The sequence below is a fragment of the Tribolium madens genome, unplaced genomic scaffold (genome assembly GCF_015345945.1).
Source record: "Tribolium madens isolate multiple individuals breed KSU strain unplaced genomic scaffold, Tmad_KSU_1.1 Scaffold_1;HRSCAF=32;Tcas5.2_LG8, whole genome shotgun sequence".
Taxonomy (NCBI): Eukaryota; Metazoa; Arthropoda; class Insecta; order Coleoptera; family Tenebrionidae; genus Tribolium; species Tribolium madens.
In genome coordinates, this window is record NW_025400984.1 from 10,243,754 (window position 1) to 10,264,150 (window position 20,397).

The 20,397-nt window shown below is 36.6% G+C and overlaps 4 protein-coding genes across 5 annotated transcripts; all 4 read left to right on the top strand.

Moving 5' to 3' along the window:
• Positions 1-195: 195 nt before the first annotated feature.
• LOC123004142 (polycystin-1-like) lies at positions 196-1,935 on the top strand (the record flags this gene model as incomplete). The annotated part of the gene is made up of 5 exons (XM_044397258.1): positions 196-320; positions 367-637; positions 683-893; positions 940-1,598; positions 1,645-1,935. Coding segments are annotated over exons 1-5 (1,557 nt in total), but the record flags the coding sequence as incomplete, so codon positions are not given.
• Positions 1,924-6,783, top strand: LOC123003566 (polycystic kidney disease protein 1-like 2). Of its 2 annotated transcripts, XM_044396383.1 has the most exons (6): positions 1,924-2,835; positions 2,888-2,974; positions 3,023-4,285; positions 4,334-4,542; positions 4,592-6,642; positions 6,689-6,783. In XM_044396383.1, exons 1-5 carry the CDS (start codon positions 1,978-1,980, stop codon positions 6,390-6,392), a joined length of 4,218 nt encoding a protein of 1,405 aa, XP_044252318.1. In that variant the 5' UTR covers positions 1,924-1,977; the 3' UTR covers positions 6,393-6,642; positions 6,689-6,783. The 2 variants fall into 2 exon arrangements, 1 of the variants encoding a protein (XP_044252318.1); XR_006412642.1 differs by lacking the exons at positions 1,924-2,835; positions 2,888-2,974; positions 3,023-4,285; positions 4,334-4,542 and having other exon boundaries at positions 6,526-6,549; positions 6,594-6,642.
• A 2,743-nt stretch (positions 6,784-9,526) lies between these two features.
• LOC123004143 lies at positions 9,527-15,816 on the top strand. Its single transcript, XM_044397259.1, has 6 exons — positions 9,527-9,650; positions 9,696-10,319; positions 10,369-11,084; positions 11,130-13,413; positions 13,463-13,799; positions 13,843-15,816. Exons 1-6 carry the CDS (start codon positions 9,547-9,549, stop codon positions 15,814-15,816), a joined length of 6,039 nt encoding a protein of 2,012 aa, XP_044253194.1. The 5' UTR covers positions 9,527-9,546.
• Positions 15,817-15,862: 46 nt separating this feature from the next.
• On the top strand, positions 15,863-19,749 carry LOC123003876 (sialin-like). The gene is made up of 5 exons (XM_044396915.1): positions 15,863-15,941; positions 15,987-16,174; positions 16,223-16,760; positions 19,020-19,561; positions 19,610-19,749. The coding sequence occupies exons 1-5, from the start codon at positions 15,884-15,886 to the stop codon at positions 19,739-19,741; spliced, it is 1,458 nt and encodes a 485-aa protein (XP_044252850.1). The 5' UTR covers positions 15,863-15,883; the 3' UTR covers positions 19,742-19,749.
• The last annotated feature ends 648 nt before the right edge of the window (positions 19,750-20,397 follow it).

Genomic DNA, 20,397 nt, shown 5'->3' on the forward strand with positions numbered 1-20,397 from the left:
TCACATTTTTACCAGTATAACACTTTTTCGCACTAAACATCGCTACCAACCTCGGAACATAATGGCACTAAAAATTTAAATAAGGGCGGCAATTTAAACCGTTTTTGCGATTCCTTTAAAAAATATATAAAACTGTACTTCTCACTCTACATTTTACTCTCAAAGTAGTTTTTCCGGAAACTGTCAGTTTTGACAATGTCACCATTTCAAAGTATTCTCTTATTTTCGTCAATTTTTCTTGATTTTTCCACCTCGAAAAGCTTGAAAAGACCCAAAAGGCAACAAGACAATTGTAAAGACACTGTTGCCCTCCAAGACTGGTAAAAACACACCAAAAACGAAAAAATACAAAAGAATAATTTCTAGTGTGGTTGGTAAAAATGATGACGATGAAACTATTCATTTATTACGAATAAAAAGCAACCAAATAGTGGCCCATTTTCAGACTGAATGTGACTTCGACGAGATCAAATATCACTGGCTTTTAAGGGACGAAGACTTGAAAAATCATGTTGACACTGAAACCAACACCAATACCTACATTCTTGAGCCTTTTGCCCTTAAAAGTGGCCTTTATGCAGTCCAAATCACTGTGAAATTGCTCCGAAAGGAATCCAAAAACGAATTACACGCTGCGGTAAGTAAAAATTGCAAATTCTTCCCCCAAAAATTTTTATTAAAGTGTTTGGTGAGTATTGACGCACTTGACCCTTTGCCCATCATCAGTGGGGGCACCGAACGAACAATTGAAGCCGGTCATAGTTTCATAATGGATGCTTCTGAATCCATAGACAGAGATGTCCCTTTAAGGGCCCCCCCAAAGTTGTCTTTCAAATGGCAATGTCAGGTTTTGATCGGCCAAGAGAAAAGTTTCTGTCAAAAAGAGTACCATGGTGGGTCAATTCCAGTACCCTTCATCTCCTAACTCTAACCTTCCAGGAAGCACCCTTGTGGTACCACCGAGCACCAACCAAAAGTACCTTTTCACCCTCAGTGTCAAAACTGATTCTAGTACTTGGGTCAGTACCAACCAAACTGTGACAATTTTGCTCAAAGCCTCCGAATTGGAGATAATTTGTGAGAAGAATTGCCCTCCAGCAGCCCCTCTCACCGTCCCCCAAAGACTGACTTTCCTGCGAGTGATCTGTCGCAGGAATTGTGAAGGGGTGGAAGAAAGTGCCTACACGTGGACTGTTGACAATTTTGACTATCAAAACACACAATTCGGACGAAATTCCGACAAATTCATCGTCAAAGAAGATGTTTTTAAGCCGGGACAAGTCAAAATTCGAGTTGACCTAAAAAGTGGTGGTACCGCTAGTGAAACTTTAACAATTCAAGAACCAATCAAAATCGAATCGTGTCAAGCTAAACCAACTCAGGGAGTTGCAATCGAGACAAAGTTTAAAGTTGAGTGTAAATACACCGGTGAAGGGTACAACTTTGAAGTTTTAACGCGGAAAAATGGTCAAGTTGTGGTACTCAACAGGAATTACAAGTTAGAAGGCTTGGAGTTTGTCCTTCCGGTTGGTACCAACGTCTATGTCAAGATTATCGACGCTGAGGAGTTTTCCGATGAGTTTGAACTCAAAGTTCAGGTAAATTACCAATTTTTGGGTTTTTTTTTCTTTCATTTCAAAAAAGGTCAACACTGGTGACACTTCCGACACCGAAATCACCCATTTGACCACCTCAACCATCCCCAATTTGATCAAAACCGGTGATACAGACCTCGCCGTCCAAATAACCAATGCCTTGATTGAAACCCTTGACACCAAAGGCCCTTCAACCACCACCAAAAGCACCAAAATGGCCCTTTTGCGAAATTTCCAAAACATTCGAATTAAATCACAAGCAAAAGCGCGACAAATCGCCCAATTGGTTGCTCGTCTTGTTCATAAATCGGAATCTGATCCTGATCGAGGTCAAGTCGCCTCTGAAATTTGCAAAAATTCAGCTGTAGTTGACCACGCCCAAATGACACAAGACTACGCCCCCAAAACATTGACACGTGACACGATTGAAGCCACTAAGACACTTTTCGAATGTGTGGAAACTGATACTAAACCAAATCCGCCCATTTTAGTACCTAAGCCACTCCCGTTTAATGTAACCACGCCCTTTCCACTTCTTACAATCCCCGTCCTTGAAGAGAATTATCCTGATTATGAAACTGATGATGATGTTTGGGATAAAACGAAAAAATATGACACAACATCGGTGAATTTTATTAAAATATGTCAGACGAGTTTAGAAATGTTGGCGTTGACTGTTGTGGAGGGGGAAAAGACAGTTGTAATGTCAATTGATGATTCATCGGCTCAGATTACTAGATTAGTTGGGCGAAAGTTGATTAAGAATGAAATTGACATGTCAGGTGGTACTTTTCAAGCGTCACGTGATGTTGGTAAAGTGGAGGGGGCTGTTGACGTCAGAGTGTGTTGTTGGCAGTATGACCCATTTTGGTGGAACAAGTGGGAAATTGTCACAAACATTTTCCTAGTCCGTATAGTCACTAATAAGACAATTTTGAGGAAATTCAAAGAACCAAATAAAGTGGTACTTGATCTACATAAAGAACAACCAGTGAAGGTACTACCAGTTCAAAAAAATGACAATTTGGTGGTTCTAAGAATTGAGGTTAAGGCTAGAGAAGCGTTTTTTATCAATTTCCAGACAAGTACCACTCTTCGGGTACTTATCACAGTTTTTGAAAAACCCTCAAAAGAGGAAATTGGGAGTAAAGGTGAACACGTGACTGGATCAAAACAATTGTACTACGATTATGACCGAGTGTACGATTCGTGGTGTTACATTTCGGTGGTACCAGAAACGGTTTGATCATGGAGGTACCAATAATGGTCAAAAATTTTGATTTTGTTTTCAGGGTGGTTCCAATTTTGATGTTAGTGTTTACAGTACATCATGTTTTTCGTATAACTACACAATTGAGAAATGGTTTTTCGCTTGCAAAGTAACAATTGACAATCATTGAACCATTTGTGACTTTGAACCATTTCAGGGTACGGCTAAATCGACCAAAAAGAAAATTTTTTGTTTATGTAACCATTTATCAATTTTGGCGGGAGTGGTTCATAATAACACAATTAAAATCGACGAAGTTGAAACTAAACCAGATTTTGAGATGGTTTTGTTGTGCTCACTTGTGATTTTTATCACACTTGCAACCATTTTATTTATTTATTTTTTTTGTTTGGTTCTTGTGATACTGAAGAGAAAGAAAAAAATTGCGGTTTATTTACCTCCCGATATTTCCTCATCCTCCCGTTATGTTTACTTGGTTGGTATCAAAACCGGTCGAAAACCATCATCTGGTACCTCCTCAAACATTTGTATCAAAATTTTTGGCGAGAAAAGTAGTACCAAGAGTCACATTTTGAACTACCCTGATCCTCACAAACGGATATTTCAGTGGGGGAACCACGACTGGTTCCTAGTACCAACCCTCAATACTTTGGGTGAAATAACCGAAGTGGCTTTATGGTCGGACTACACCGGACGAACACCCAGATGGTACTGTGCTAACATAACCATTTATGACTTACAAACCGCTGAGAAATGGTACTTTGAGGTAAATAAATGGTTCGAGGTACCTCCCAAATACCAGACTTATAATAAAATCCGGGTTGGGAAATTTGCAAGGGAAAATGGTTGGGGACGAAGGTTGAGGTTTTGGCCTCGAATGTTGTACCAAGCCGACTTTGATCATTTTATAAGAACCACTTACTTGTTATCAATTGTTTTAATGATATGTGTGGTGACTTTGATTATGTATGGACTACCACGATTTGTACTCGCTGATGGTTTTGCATGGTTTTACGACTACACACCACGATGGGAAATGGTTTTGATCGGTTTTGGAAGTTCAGGAGTTACATTTATGGTTCATATAACATGGATTTGGTTCTATAAGTTGTACAAGAAACGAGCAAAAACCGTTTTAACCGTAATAATAGTCACAAATGTCACAATTTTGGTGGTTTTTGGGTTCTGGAAACCATTAATCATGGGTTGGTTTTGGTTAACTTCAGTCATACTAGCGATTGTGTTTTATTTCCTCTTTTGTGAGAACTTGTATGAAGTTTATTTCGTTTGGAGGAACCACAAGGTGACTGAAGATGATCCAACTATAGTCGAAACGTTTAGAAAGCATTTACGCGAAATGGAAATTCAAAGAAAATTTCTATTTCAAGCTTTTGGTGAGAATCTTTTGCGACCTTATTTTGGTCATATTTACACCCCCATGGAGGAGCAACAAATTAAGGTAAAACTCCTCCCGTTAGCTTTTTTCTGTAAACTAACCCAATTCCAGATCCGTAGAGGGCAATTTTTGGCCCGTGTGCAACTTGTGACCCTTCTCGAGGACACCACAATGTTTATTTGTTATGTCACTCTTCTTTATCTTGTTATTTTTGCAAATAAGAACCCTTTATCCGTCTATAATCACATTGAAATGGCTGATCTCCTCAAAGGGGTACATACACGTACTGAAGGCTACTCGGAAATCGCCTCAACTGACGAGTACCCCTCCCTCAACACCTCAATCAAGACAACTAACCTCAAATTTCAGATTTTACGAGTATTTGAACGGGACAGTGATACCAACCTTGCATTCGCAACACTGGTACCACAAATACGTCGTCAAGAACCCAGGAATAATGGCCGATTTTAATAATAAGTTCCTGGGGGTGGCTCGTTTGCGTCAGAAACGTACAGTTTTGCATCCCTGTCGTCAAGTGTTTGATTTTGTCAAAAATGAGACTTGTCACGGGGAGTATATGCACTCATGGTCAAACACGAGTACTTTTGTACCAGAATACAACAAGTTTGTTCGTTTAGCCCCCATTTGGGAGTACACCAAGGCGTATAAAGGGGGATTTTCGCTGGTTTGGGGTCAATTCGGGTGGTACTTTGGGGGTGGTTTTATTGCACCACTTGGTCGCACTTATTACAATTCCTATGCAAACTTCTACTACGTGTTTAAACATGATTGGCTCGATAAAGCCACTAGTGTGATAATGATCGAGTTTTTGACCTATAATGTCAATAGTAACTTGTTTAATGCTGTAAGAGTGGTAAGTGAGAAAAGTGCCACGGGTTACATACGAAATTTTCTCGATTTGAGTACTGCTCAATACTTGTTTGTGAAAAAAGAAGACGAAATTGCCGAATTGGTGATTCTAGGGTCTTTTTTCCTAATCGTTGCGATTTTCACCCTAAAATTAATCACACGTGCATTTAGGAAGAAATTGTTTTTTTTTCGCGATTTGTGGACTTTGATTGATGTAGTTATAGTGGGGATAACATACTCGTGTTTTCTTTTGTTTCTCGGTAGGATGGAATTGGTGAGGAAATTTCTTCACAAAGTCGAAAAATCGAAAAAGAACGAGTTTATCAACTTCTATGGTTTGCTTTTCGAAGATAAATCTTTCACTTACATTGCGGCTTTTTTGATTTTTATTTCGACAATCCGACTTTGGAAAATGTTACGTGCTGGTACTTTTTTCAAAATCGTGGAGAAAACTGTCATTTTGGGGTTTTCCCCGCTGATTATCCTGATGATAAACCACCGAATTTGCATTGCTGCGTTTTCCTTCACTGGTTTTATGATTTTCGGTCCTTATTCACGAAATTTCAAGGATTTGCTTGATGTTGCGATGACTCTCATGATTTTGAGTTTGGGGGTTCAAGGTGACTTTGATTTTGACATTCTTGCAATAACAAATCCTTGTATTAGTCGCATTTATTACATTGCCTACATGTTCCTCAATCTTTTATTCTCTACAATGTATGTCGCTGTTTTGATTGATTGTTACTACAAGGCACAAGTGGTAGTCGCAAGTGATTTGGAATTGACCGATTTGAGGAGTTTTCTTGTTAAAGAAGCCCGTTTTTGTGGGGTTTGGTTCAAAGTCGGGTTCCAAAGACTCAAATCTGGTACCATTCCAAAGCGACGCAAAGTCGCCCCAAAACCTGAGGAGTACCGGTATAAAAATTGTGTCACTATACAGGAGAATACTCTCGAGTTGATGTGCTGTATCGCGGTTTATGCCCTCAAAAAGTTGAGGTTGTCCGAGGAGGAGAGGTTGAGGTTGATGCATCGGGTGGTGAGGAGTGTGCGGAGGGTGAAGCAGACTGGGATTTTTTTCACGGAGAAGACCCAAAATGGGGTTATTAAGGTTGTTCCAGATGAGAGGATGAGGAGGGTTGAGAGGGCGGTTGAAATGATTCTGGATCCGGAACAGAAATGGAAAAAATTGAGGGAGGAGAGGTTTAGGAGTGTTGTGAGGTACCAAATGGATCAGTTGAATTATTTCAATCAAGTTTTGGAAACTGTTACGCGACTAGTGTCAAATATTCAAGTTGAATAAATTTTTAATTATTCAGTGAGTCATTTATTCAAATTCTAAAACTAATTAAATTCTAACGATGTAGATAAGGAAAATTATTATGCAAAACCATGTCTATATAAGTTTTTTTACTAAATATTTTTTTACATTTTAGTGCACAATGGCGAAAGCGATGAAAGTAAGTATTTTTCCAATGAAATGACACTTTTTATAGATTTTTAGGTTGTTTTGGTGGCTGTTCTGTTGCTTTGTATCAACACCCATCATGGATGTAAGATATTTTGGAGGTTTAACTTTTTTGTTAATGATTATTTTAGTGGCTCAGGGGGGTATGGGGGGAGAGCCAGGCGGAATGATGGGAGGAATGGAACCTGGAGGGATGGGTGAAATGGGAGGAATGGGAGGAGGGCCGGGCGGAATGGGAGGAATGGGAGGAGGGTCGGGCGGAATGGGAGGAATGGGTGGAGGGCCGGACGGAATGATGGGAGGAATGGGACCCGGAGGAATGAGTGAAATGGAACCCAATCCAAAGCCGGCGAATGAAAAATAATGCATAATTATGTCAAATTTTTATAAACACTGTTTTAATGACATATTTCGAAAAAATAAAACTTAATTAAGCAAAATGTAGTTTAATTTCATTAATTGAAAAGCAAATTTGACTCCGGATTTGTCAAACATTTACATTTTTTGGTCATTTTTTAGGCAACTAATTCCCATTTCATAAAAATTTCAGTGAAATTCCAGTGATTCCATTGTTTTCAGTTTAATTCTTATAATTCCAAATTAATTCTTGTCTTTTATGTAAATTTGCTTAAGACCTTAGTTTAGTTTTTTCAAAAATTAAAAAAACTAAAATTGCTTCCCCACTTGAAACTAAAACTTTGATCGACCCCAGGTTTTCGCCATTCGATAGATAATTTAAGGCAGAGTTCGACAGTTTTTTTTTATTTTCTTGTGGAAAACGCCCTTAAATTTTCGAAAAAGCTAATTTTTGACTTTTTGCATTTTTTTGCAAATCTGTTTTTTTTTTCAAAAATTAAAAAAGCTTTCCAGCGGTACCAAACAAAAGGGCCTACGCCAAATAGTTCCGGAGTTATGGACGAATATCTCTTGGTACGAAAATCGGTTAAAATTTCGAAAAAATTAAAATCTTCAAAATTGGTCCAAATGATCTTTTTCACACTTCTAGAGGTACTAGTGACTCAAAAAAATGCATAACACGTTCTTGGGCCGTGTTTGAAAAAAATGTTTTTTTTTCCAATTTTTGGACGAAAATCTGTTCCGGGTACTGAAAATCCTATAATTCCAAAATAATTACTACAATTCCAAATTAATTCCGACAGTTCTAAGAAATTCAATGTGATTTTCAACCCTGGTAATTCCAAAAACAATTCCAGTAGTTCCAAAAAACATCGATTAAATTCTAATTGACAAAAAACAAAAAAAAAGAATTATTCAGTGATTCATAGATAACGAAAATTATTCAAAACCACTACTGATACATAAGTTTTTCTACACTATTGTTTACATTGTAGTTTGCAATGGCGATTATTGACACCCAAACTGTCTCAATGTCAAAAATTTGCATTTCTGGGGCAACTAATTCCAATTCCAAAAAAATTTCACCGAAATTTCAGTAATTTTATTATTTTCTTTTTCGATTTTACAATTTTTGCAAAACGCGTTTTAATTTTCGAGAAGTCTAATTTTGCAGTATTTTGCATATTTGTTTTTTTTCTGAGTAACTAGACGTCATAGGCCTATGACCCTTTTTTCTGTAAGATGGAAAATTAAAAGAGCTTTCCAACCGTACCAAACAAAAGGGCCTACGCCAAATAGTTCCGGAGTTATGTACAAATATCCGCTCTCGGTAGGTACCAAAAATCGGTCAAAATTTTGATAAAATTAAAAACTGTAAAATCAGTCAAATGATGTTTTTCACACATGTTCGTGACTGAAAAAAATGCATAAATGTGTAAAATTGCTTCCCTACTTGAGACTAAAACTTCGATCGACCCCAGGTTTTTGCCATTAGATAGATAATTTAAGGCAAAATTCGACGGTTTTTAATTTTTTTTGTAGATTTTACAATTTTTACATAAGACGCGTCTAAATTTTCGAAAAACCTAATTTTTGACTTTTTCTGTTTTTTGCATATTTGGTTTTTTTTGAGTAATTAGGCGTCATAGGTGTATGGTCATTTTTTTGTAAAATGGAAAATTAAAAAGCTTTCTAACGGTACCAAACAAAAGGGCCTACGCCAAATAGTCAAAATTTCAAAAAAAGAAAACTTAAAAATCGGCCCAAATCACGTTTTTCACACTTCTAGAGGTACTTGAAACTCAACAAAATGCATAATACGTTCTTGGGCCTTAAAAAATGTTTTTTTCTTCGAAGTTTTAGGCGAAAATCTGCTTCGGGTACTGAAAATTATACAATTCCAAAATAATTACTACAATTCCAAATTAATTCTGATAGTTTTAGAAAATTCAATGTAATTTTCAAAAATAATGATCTCTAATAATTCCAAAAAAAAATTCCAGTAATTCCACGTAATTTCTATTAGATTCTAATTGACAAAATACAAACAAAATGACACAACAATACATTATTCAATGATTCATAGATAACGAAAATTATGCAAAACCACTCCTATATAAGTTTTTCTACACTATTTTTTACATTGTAGTGTGCAATGGCGATAAAAGTACGTATTTTTCAATTAAATAACATTCCTTCTAAGTTTTTTAGGTTGTTTTGGTGGCTACCTTGTCGCTTTGTATCAACATTCACCATGGAGGTAAGAATTTTTAGTTAAACTTTTTTAATAATTATTTTTAGTGGCAAGAAACACGCAGTTTGCAGTTGGTTCCTTAGATCCATGGATAGGCGAAATGGAACCACCGGACGAAATGGGACCTGGAGGAAATATGAAGGGATTTGATCAACTATTTCCCCAAGACTATGAAGAAAATTTTTCCCACCGACCTTATGCGTACGTACCCATTGACAAGCCAATACGCACAGGGAATGGGTGGATTAGAGAACAGATGTGACAAATAATACTTGTTTTTGTCAATTTTTGCGAAAAATCGTCGTTTTAATGACACATTTCAAAAAAATAAAAGCTAAGTGAGCAAAATGAAGTTTTATTGACACCCAAACTGTCCCAATGTCAAAAATTTGCATTTTTTTGATCATTTTTGCCGTCACCGAAGCCAGATTTAGACGAGACGACGATTGTCAAGACGAAATCGTCATCAACCCAGAACTTTGGTACAATTTCTAACTCAAAATCAAAAATTTTACCCCAACTTTTAGTTCGCCTGATTACGACAACGAAGCAGTTATGTCGGTGACAAACAGTGAAAAAATACTCAAAAGTGAGTTAAAAACTAAATGTGAGTACGATTCAAAGTCATCCGTTTGGTACATCAATGACGATGTGAAGAAAAAAAACGCCGAGGAATTCACTATCGTCCCCAGCGAGCTTGATCTTGGTATAACCACTGTCCAAGTGGAGATGGAAGTCAAAAGGGGGGACCAAATTTCAAAACCTAAACTCCGGTGTTACATCAAAACCGTCACGCAGAAGTTAAATGTGGTTATCGAAGGTGGTACCTCCAGGACAGTCGATGAAGGTTCCGATTTTGTCATGGATGGTACCAAAACGAACAAATATCAATTGGAACCAAGCGAAGAGAAGGACTGGAAGTTCAAGTGGGAGTGTTCACTGCAAAAGGGTACCAATTCGGATTTCTGCAAGAAAAAATACACAGGGAGTACCCTTACAGTACCCGCGAAGTTCGCACTCAAAAACCACGTGTATAAATTCACTCTAAATGTCAGAGCAAGTGACCAACTTCCATGGGAAGAAGCCACTCAAGTTGTGACAATTACAAAAACAAACTGCAAGGATAGAGTGACCATTGACCCAAAATTTTGGTAAACCACCATGAGTACCAATTTGAGGAAAAATCACCAAAATTTTTAGTACCCCAAACAAGAATCAACCATTTGATTTGACTAAAAGTCAAGTCCTTGAAGGTAAGTTCACAAGTAACTGCGATGTCTATTCCAAGAAATTCGAATGGTACCTCAATGGTAAAGAACATTCTGATGGTACCCAATTCCAAGCCGACAAAAAAACCCTTTCTGAAGGTTTAAACGAGATTAAATTAGTAACAGAAGTCAATAGATTAGGCAAAATCCTGCGTCCTGAAACCATCTGTTACATAAAACTCACAAAACCACCATTGAAACCCATTATTCAAGGTGGTACCTCTCGTACCGTCGATGAAGGTTCCAGTTTCGTCATGGATGGTTCCCAATCGCTTGACGATGAAGGCAAACCCAACTCTTCGGGAAGATTGGAATACAAATGGCAATGTGTACTTGAAAAAGGCCCCTTCGACAATTTTTGCCAACACATATATCGTGAGAGTACCATAACAGTACCAGCCGAGTACTCAATCGGTGGTTCCGTCTATAAATTCACTCTTAGTGTCAAAATGGACGATGATGTGACTTGGGATTACAAAACCGACCAAATTGTGACAATCCCTCAAAAACAACCAACAGGGATTAAAATCAAATCGTGTCAAGTGACCCCAAAAACTGGTACTGCTGTCAAAACAAAATTCAAGGTTGGGTGTCAATACACAGGTGATGCGGCTTCATTTGAGGTTTACACAGTTAAACAAGGCAAAAGTACGCGATTTGAGTGAGTTTCAAGGATTAATCCCACATTTCTAGATGTACCACTTGTTGATGCTGTCCGAATTGAGGATTTAGAATTTCTCCTCCCGAGTGATGTTGAGGTTTTTATCCGGATTAAAGACATTGAGGATTCTAGTGACGAGTCAAAGTTAAATGTTAAGGTTCAAAGTGCCTCAAGTGAAATCACGAGTTTGACTCAAAATGTCAAAGATTTGGTCAATGACAAACAAGTATCAAAGGCGGTACAAATCGCCAATGGGATTATTGAGGAGATTGAGTCAAATCCCAATGAGAAAAACAGGGAAATCAAGCAAGACTTGTTGAAAACTTTCGTTGAAACAAAGGTGGAGTCACATGAGGATGCTCAACAAATCTACTCAATTGTCAGTCGAATTGTTTACAATCCTGATGCGGAAAGTGACCCTTTTCAAGGCGAATTGGCCACTAAAGCGTGCAAAAATAACGCCAAAATCGATTTTACCAACTTGAAAAGCAAACATTTCCCTAAAAAAATGGCAAAGGAGATTAGAACCAATGCGAAAATTTTGATGAATTGTGGCGTGACTGACACCAAACCGAACCAGAAACAATTGGAGCAGAAAAGACTCGATTTTAATGTCACTACCCCGTTTCCGGTGGTCACACTTCCGGTCATAACGGAAGAGTACCAAGACTATGACGCCAATGACAATGCGGCTTCCAAAGCCCAAAAATACGAAGAAGCCTCACGAAATTACATCGATATTTGCAAAACGACACTTGAAATGTTGGCTTTGACCTCTATCAAGGACACGATTATGACCTCTACGGTCAATGTCAGTGCCCAAGTGACACGTTCCCAAGGTTGGAAACTCCTAGGTCGTGAAATAAAAATTTCAGGTGCTACATTTTCCCTTTCACAAGATTTGGATACAAACGATTTAGTCGATGTGATGGTATGTTCCTGGCGGAGGAACCCATTCTGGTGGATGGGTTGGGTCGTGGTAACTAACGTGGTACTAGTCAAGGTTAGCAAAATGGGCCAGGATTTGGTACATTTCAACCAACCACTCAAAATGGTTTTGGAGGTGCACCAAAACCGGAAAGAGGAAATTGTGGTTCATGAAATCGTCAATGGTGGTTTGACCGTAGTGAGGATTGAGGTCAAGGCAGGACAGAGTTTTTTCGTAAAATTTTTGCAAACCACCAGTGATTTTCGGGTACTTTTGACCGAGTTTGAGAAACCTTCCTTGAGTATGGTTCAAAATGGTCAATTGGTGCAAGATGGACAAGTTTTGTACCAGGAGAAAGTGAGCGGGTATGATGCTTGGTGGTACATTTCGAGTGTGTCAGGAGGGTACCATTTGAGTGTTTATACCATGTCGTGCTACCAATGGAACGTGAGTCGGAAAATTTGGGTTTTTGCATGTAGAGGTGGTGCCAATTCGAGTGGTACCCAAATTGAGTGTTTGTGTAACCATTTATCGATTTTGTCAGGGATTGTGTATAATAACCCAATCAAGGTTGAGAATAATGTGACAGAACCAGATTTCCAAATGGTACTAATTCGGTCACCCATTATTTTTATCTGTGTTGCCACCATTGTGGCCCTCTATTCCGTTTCTTTGATTCTTGTTGTGAAAGAAAGAGTCAAAACAATGATTATCTACGTTCCTAGTGACATTTCCTCGTACTCAAGGTACCCCTACTTGGTTCTGATTCAAACAGGAAAAAAACCATCATCTGGTACTTCCTCAAATGTCTGTATTAAAATTTTCGGCGAGCTGGATTCAAGTCAAAGCCACGTCCTCAATTATCCCGATCCTCATAAAAGGATGTTCCAGTGGGGTACCAATGACTGGTTCCTGATCCCAACTAGAAGCTTTCTTGGTCAAGATTTGGAAATCGCCCTCTGGATTGACTACACAGGCCGATCACCATCATGGTACTGCCTTTACGTAATCATCTACGATTTACAAGCCAGTCACAAATGGTACTTTAAAATCAACCAATGGTTGGATCTACCACCCAGAGGTAACGTCTATATCAAAATTCCCGCATCGGAGGAAACAAAACAAAGAAAATTCTCAATGGTACGACTTTTACCACGACGGTCATACCAAACCGATTTTGATTTTTTCACCAAGATGACTCTACTACTCTCAATTGTTTTAATGGTATATTTGACGTGTTTGGTCATGTATGGTGTACCACAACTTGAGTTGAGCGATGGTTTTGCATGGTACTGCCATTATGGTTTTCATTGGGAACCAATCGCTATTGGTTTTGGATGTTCAGGGGTCACATTCTTGACTCATATGATTTGGGTATGGTTTTACAGGTTTGCCCAAAATTTTGACTTACTTCAAGTCCAGAATTTTTCGTTCCAGACGGGCAAAACTCGTCAGTTTGGTGATTTTGACGGCAAATATTGTTACAAGTGTCACAATTTTGGTGGTTTTCGGATTTTGGGAACCACCAATAATGAGTTGGTTTTGGTTCACGTCGGTGGTACTCGCCCTGATGGTTTATTTCCTCGTTTTGGAGAATTTATCTGAGGTGTTTTGGAAGAAAAACGGTGAAAAATTCGTCTGGACTGATCATTTGTCTCGACTTTTTCGCGAGGTTGAAACCCAAAGGAGGTACCTTTTTCGGAAATTTGGAGAAAACGTTTTGCGTGCCTATTTTGGGCACTTGTACCAACCAATGGACATTTCCGAGATTAAAGTAAGTCTATTAAAGGGTATTAAAGACTACTTTGTGGTTTCAGAAACGTAAACACCAAATTTTTTCACGTTTCAAAATTTTGGCACTTCTCGAAGACACAATTATGTTTTCATGCTACATAATCCTTCTTTATTTGGCAATTTATGCTAATAAGAACCCACAAACGATCCTCAATCATGGGCAATTCCAAAATTTGATGGCTGGATACTCTAATATTACTTCAATTTCGGGGTACTACCGGTACCTTAACATGACTTTTGCCCCAACTTTACACCTCCAACAATGGTACTCGAAATACGTGGTTGATGCTCCGGGTACCATGTCGGATTTTTGTAACAAATTCCTCGGCGTGGTTCGCTTACGCCAGAAACGAGTCATCAAGTACCAATGCAAGGTACCATCGTATTTGAAATTTGCCCAAACGAACTCATGTCGATCGGAATTTTGGTACTCCATGGAGAGTCATACAAATTTCAGTTATTTGGCCCAATTTAGACCCATCTGGAACTATACCATTCCCGAATTAGCTGGGATTACGGTAGTTGTTGGTAAATTTGGGATATATGATGGTGGGGGTTTTGTATCCCCTCTTGGTCGTACTTTATACAACACTTATGTCAATATTAACTACATGGTGGATAATAAGTGGATAGATGGAGCCACCAGTGCAATTTTCTTGGAGTTTTTGGCCTATAATGTCAACACAAACTTGTTTAACGTGATACGACTTGTGACCGAGTTAAGTACTACCGGTTTTTTCCGGAATAAACTGGAATTGGACACTGTCCAATTGCTTTTTGTCAGAGATGAGGATAGTATCGTCCAGGTTGTGATTTTTGGGGCTTTTATCGTCATCGTGTTTGTTTTTACGTTGAAGATTTTGACACGAATCTGGCAAGGGAAGGGTTTGGTCATGTTCCAGGATCTCTGGATTGTGGTCGACTTGATCATAGTTGGTATGAGTTATGGGTGTTTTGTTTCGTTCGTCTATCGAACCCAGTTGGTCAAAGAGTTTTTGTCGAAAATGGAAAAAGTCAAAAAGAATCAATTCATCAACTATTTCCATTTGGTTTATGCCGAATTGACATTCACACTAGTGGCAGCATTGCTTGTTTTTGTGTCAACAGTGAGATTGTGGAAGTTGTGCCGTTTTGGCACCGTTTTCCAGATCATGGAGAAGACATTAGCTTCGTCAATTGTGTCAATTTTATCATTATTTGTCTCACATATTTGTTTCATTGTTGCTTTCACTTTTCTTGGTTGTCTAATTTTTGGTTTTGAATCTGATGATTTCAAAGACATGGCTGATAGTTCTGTCTCTTTGATGCGACTCTCGACCAGATTGATTAATTCTTTCAATGTCGATCATTTGATTCGTTTGAATCCGGTTTTGGGTAATGTTTTTTTCACCTCTTATATGATGATAAATCAGTTATTGGTGTCACTTTACGTTTCTATAATCATAATTTGTTACCACAAAGCAGTTAGGGTGAATACTAGTCATCACGATTTTACTAATTTGAAACAATTTGTTTCGAAAGAAGTCAATTATTATAAAACTTCGTTCCAAGTGGCGTTTTTTCGTCTCAGAGCTGGACGTGGCAAAAATTTTGTAAGTCCAAAACCGGACGAAATTCGTTACGAAAACTGTCTGACTTTGTCGTCAAACACTTTGGAATTGATGCGTTGTATCGTTTGGTATGACTTGAAGAAGTACACCATGAGTGGGCGAGAGAAGTTGGAGTTGATGGAACGTGTTGTTGGGACTTGTAGAGCGAGTCCAAACGAGTTTTTTTTCACGGGAAAGGCCAAACGCCGAATACGGATCATCCATGATGAGAGGATTCGGAGAGTGGCAGCTGCGACTCAATTAATCTTGTTTTTTGATGTTGAGAGGAAGAAACGACAGGAGGAGAGAGTGAAACTGGTGTTGAAACAACAGGAGATTGTCTTGGATTATGTCTTGGAGGTGTTGAAGACTGTTTTGACTATTGTTTCGAATATTGATGTAGAGTGAAGATAATAAATGTTTGAATTAAGTTGGCTCATTTCATTTTTTCGAAATTTTTTTCTTTGGCTAAAATATGAATGAAGTTTCTGATACTACCTCTAGTTCCTCTGGTGACTCAACAACTCGAAAATGTGAGTGAAATTCAGTTTCAACTTGTTTAATTTGAAATTTTTCAGCATGTTTGCGTCAACGGTATTTAGTGACTTTCATGATTCTACTAATGACAATCAACTTGTTTGCAAACCGTTCGCTTATCGGCGAGACTTTGGGTTATTTCGCTGTGATAAGACACAAAACTAATCACAGTTTATTCCTAAATCAGTGTGTGGAATTGCAACGAGACGCTGTGAAAAAATCACCAAATGTTAGCATTCAATTTCTTATTTCTCTCACAAAACGAAGGATTTTTCAGAATTTCACCAAAATCCTCACAATTGACAGTGATACAAGCAAGAGCATCCAAGGCATATTCTTCATCAGCTACTTGATTACCCACTTTCCATCAGGGATTTACTCAGATAGTCGCAACCCAAAACACTTAATTTCATTTTTGACAATCGCATGTTCGCTTATCAATTTTTCAAGTCCGTCGCTTATCAAAGTGACAAAAGGCAACGTAAATGTGATGAGACTTGTGACTGTACTTTTGGGCGCATTTCAGGGGATTTTTTTCCCCGCGACGGCGACTGTGGTGGCCCATTGGGCCCCCACGCGGGAGCGAGCTGCCCTAACATCGATTACAGTCGCTGGGTTGTTTTTTGGGCTTAGTACGGGGGCTATTGGTACTAAGTTTATTGTGCAATCATCGGGGGATTGGACAACGCCGTTTTATGTTTTCGGGGCTATTGGGATTATTTTGACCCTGGTTTGGGAGCTCTGGGTGTTTCCAAATCCTCACAAGGATCCAAGGATTACACCGGAAGAGAAACAGTACTTGGATCAGGAGATGCGTAAGTGGGATTGAGCAAAATTGTCAAACTTCAATTTCACAGTGTCAAATAGTGTGATTTTAGTAAAGTCTGGTTATTTAACGAAAATCACCAGGTCAAATTTTTGAAAAAAAAATTGGTGGAGCTCTCTGTAGTAACAAATTTTTGGTTTTTGATAATAAATCATTTGCAATTTATTAATTTTTGTGTTAAATTTAAAAAATTGCGATTTTTTACACTGATGTGACAAAAGTTCCGACATTGTCGCACCATATGAATTATTTATATCAAAATACTTTAAACTCTGTTTTTTTTTTATGAAAAACTGAAACGATATAGAAATAGAAAAATTATATCATTTTTAATTTAATTAGGTTTGTTTTAGCCACTATTTCGATTTAATTTTGTCATTTTTTATTTTAAAAACGTGCAAAAATGACATTATTTTTGACCGAATTCGGCTTGTTTTTAATAATATTTTGCGAAATAATTGCGTTTCTAGCTGAAAAATTTGCTAAAACGGCCGAAAAATGCAATAATACTATGATTTTTGACTAAATTTGTTGATTTTTTTATTTCTTATAGCGAAATCTCCCAAAATACTTAAAATTTTAGTATAAAAACGTGCTTAAAAGCATTTTCGAGCAAATTCTGTGGTTTCTCGTCATAATTTTGCTTTAATTTTGCACAAAAACAAACAAAATAACATCAATTTTAATTTATTGTTTATTGTGATTTTTGGGCATGTTTGGGCAAGATTTTGAAAAATCAATMAGTTTCTGGTTCAAAAACAAATTAAGATTCAATTTTGTAAAAATTCAGCCTGTTTCAACACAATTTTTCAAAAATTTGTAGTTATTATTTTAAAAACGTGGTTAAACACTCGAGGAAAACATAAATGGCACCATTCTTGGCAGAGTTTCTTGAATTTTTGGTTTGTTTTTCACAAATTTTGTGAAATAATTTTGTTTTTAACGAAAAAATGTATTAAGACGTTCGAGAAATGAAAAAATAATCTAATTTTTGACTCAATTTTTTGATTTTTCAGTTTGTTTTAGCGAAATCTTTCGAAAAACTTGAAATTTTCCCCAAAAATTAGTTAAACCAAGTGAAACAAAAAAACATGCATTTCAATTTATTTTTGTTATTTTTCAGTCAATTTAGATACAATTTTAAAAACGTGCTTCAAAACTAAAAAAAAAGTTTATTTTGTTAGATTCTTGACTTGTTTTTAACAAAATTTTACAAAATAATTGTCCTAGCAGAAAAATGTAAAGCATTTTAAAAAAGAGAAACTAAATTATCCTTTTTAATCCTATTTTAGTAAAACCTCGCAAAAATAGAAGTATTTGTAACTAAATTGAAGGTATTACAATTTTTTTTAAATTTGGTGAAATAACTAAATTTTGGGTTAGTAATTTTTGTAAAAACAATTGGTGCAGCTCTCTAAAGTCACAAACTGATTTTTGTTTTATTTTTTTAATTTTGAATATAACTTATAATTATAATAACTTTTGTATTAAATTCAAAGAATTACAATTTTAGCCATTAAAGTTGTTTTTTTACACTGATATAGCAAATGCTCCGACATTGTCGCACCATATGAGTTATTTATATCAAAATACATTAAGTAAAATTTGTTTTTTCTAACGAAAAACTTTGACTCAATTTGTCTTTCTTTTTGTGTTTATGTCTAAATTTTCTTAAACGATTTTTTTCCTGACATTGTTTGGAAAACCAGAACTTCAACTTCTTTTAGTAAAATTACCAATAATGAATTAGCCAGTGGTGCCAATGTTATGTTTGTATAGCATTTTTGTTTGAAATAAAACTATACCGAATATTTAATTCAATAATTTATTGATCAAAGTAACACAATCGACATTTATCACTTGTACGGTGGGGCAATGACCAAACTATTTTCAATTATTGCACTTTAATTTTATAAAATATGATGTTGTGATTACTTTTAAAAACTTACAACTACATTATTTATGGTTTTTTATACTGATATGACAAGTATTCCGACATGGCCGCACCATATGAATTATTTACGTCAAAATATATGAAGTGAGGTCTGTTGCAATGATAGCATCTTTAGTATTTTTACCCAATTCTTAAAAATGGATCAAAATTAAGTTTTGCTACTTAATTTCTGGGTTCATGTTAGTTTTTTTCATGATAGTCTTAAACCAAAAATTTTTTTTCAAATTTTTCAGAAGAAAACTAATAAATTAACAAAACTTGATGCTTTATGTGGTTAAAAGTTGAGGTTTTTAGACGAGATCATCGACCACAGACGCAAGAGCATCCCCTACGTCGCCATAATCACCTCCTTCCAAGTCTGGATCATGATACTTGCCCATATTTCCAACCGTTTCGTCTGGAATATCACCGGTGTGTCGCTTCCAGACTACATGCAAGATGTTCTTAAATACAGTCACGACCAAAGTAAACTAATGTCGTCACTACCTTTACTCCCAATGGCTGTGACTTTGATCATTTTGGGTTATTTCTCCGATTGGATCACTCGAAACGGTCATGTAAATGTGTTAACAATGCGAAAGCTTTTCTCAAGTATTGGAATAATGGGGCCTCCGATTTACATGTTAACCGGGTCGTATGCCGGTTGTAACCGTTTTGGTGCAGTGGTTATGCTTGTAATCGGTGTATGCCTCATGGGTTTCTCCTTCCTGGGTCTCTATTTACTACCAATGGATTTGTCCCCCAATTATACCGGGTTTTTAACCAGTTTCACAAATGGTGTGGGAAGTCTTGCTGGGTATTTTGTCAAGAAAATGTCAACATGGCTGGTCCCTGACGTAAGTCCAAGTTGGTAAAAGGAAATTTTTCATTTATTTGTTTCGCAGAAAACGATTCTTCAATACAGACATCTGTTTTGGGTATCGCTGTTAATAGCTGTAATCGTAAATACAGTCTATGTGATGTTTGGTACTACCAAACTGCAATCTTGGAACAGACCATTAGTAAAAAGAAAATAAAATTTTCAATCAAATGGGTTTTAATTTTTCTTTAATGTAGATGTTACATGCTTATTTTAATAGTTTACACTTTTTTCTCACTGTTGTCTTCATTTTTACTATTATAACCATTTGAAATTTTGCCCAAAAATTAGTCAAACCAAGTGAAACAAAAAATGCAATAATAATATTATTTTTGAATAAATTTGTTGATATTTTTATTTCTTATACCAAAATCTCCCAAAAAGCCTAAAATTTTAGTATAAAAACGTGCTTAAAAGCGTTGTAGAGCAAATTTTGGGGTTTCTCCGTATATTTATGTCTTAAATTTGCACAAAAACAAACAAATAACATCAATTTTAATTTATTTTTGTGATTTTTGAGCCTGTTTGGGCAAGATTTTGAAAAATCAATAAGTTTCTGGTTCAAAAACAAATTAAGATTCAATGATATGACAAATGTTCCGACATTGTCACACCATATAAATTATTTATATCAAAATACATTAAACTCGGATTTTTTTATGTAAAACTGTGAGAGGTTCGTGTTGAAACGATGGAGAAATGGAAAAATTATATCATTTTTAATTCAATTACGTTTGTTTTAGCAACAATTTAGATTTAATTTTGTAATTTTTTATTTTAAAAAGGTGCAAAAATAACATTCTGCGATTTTAC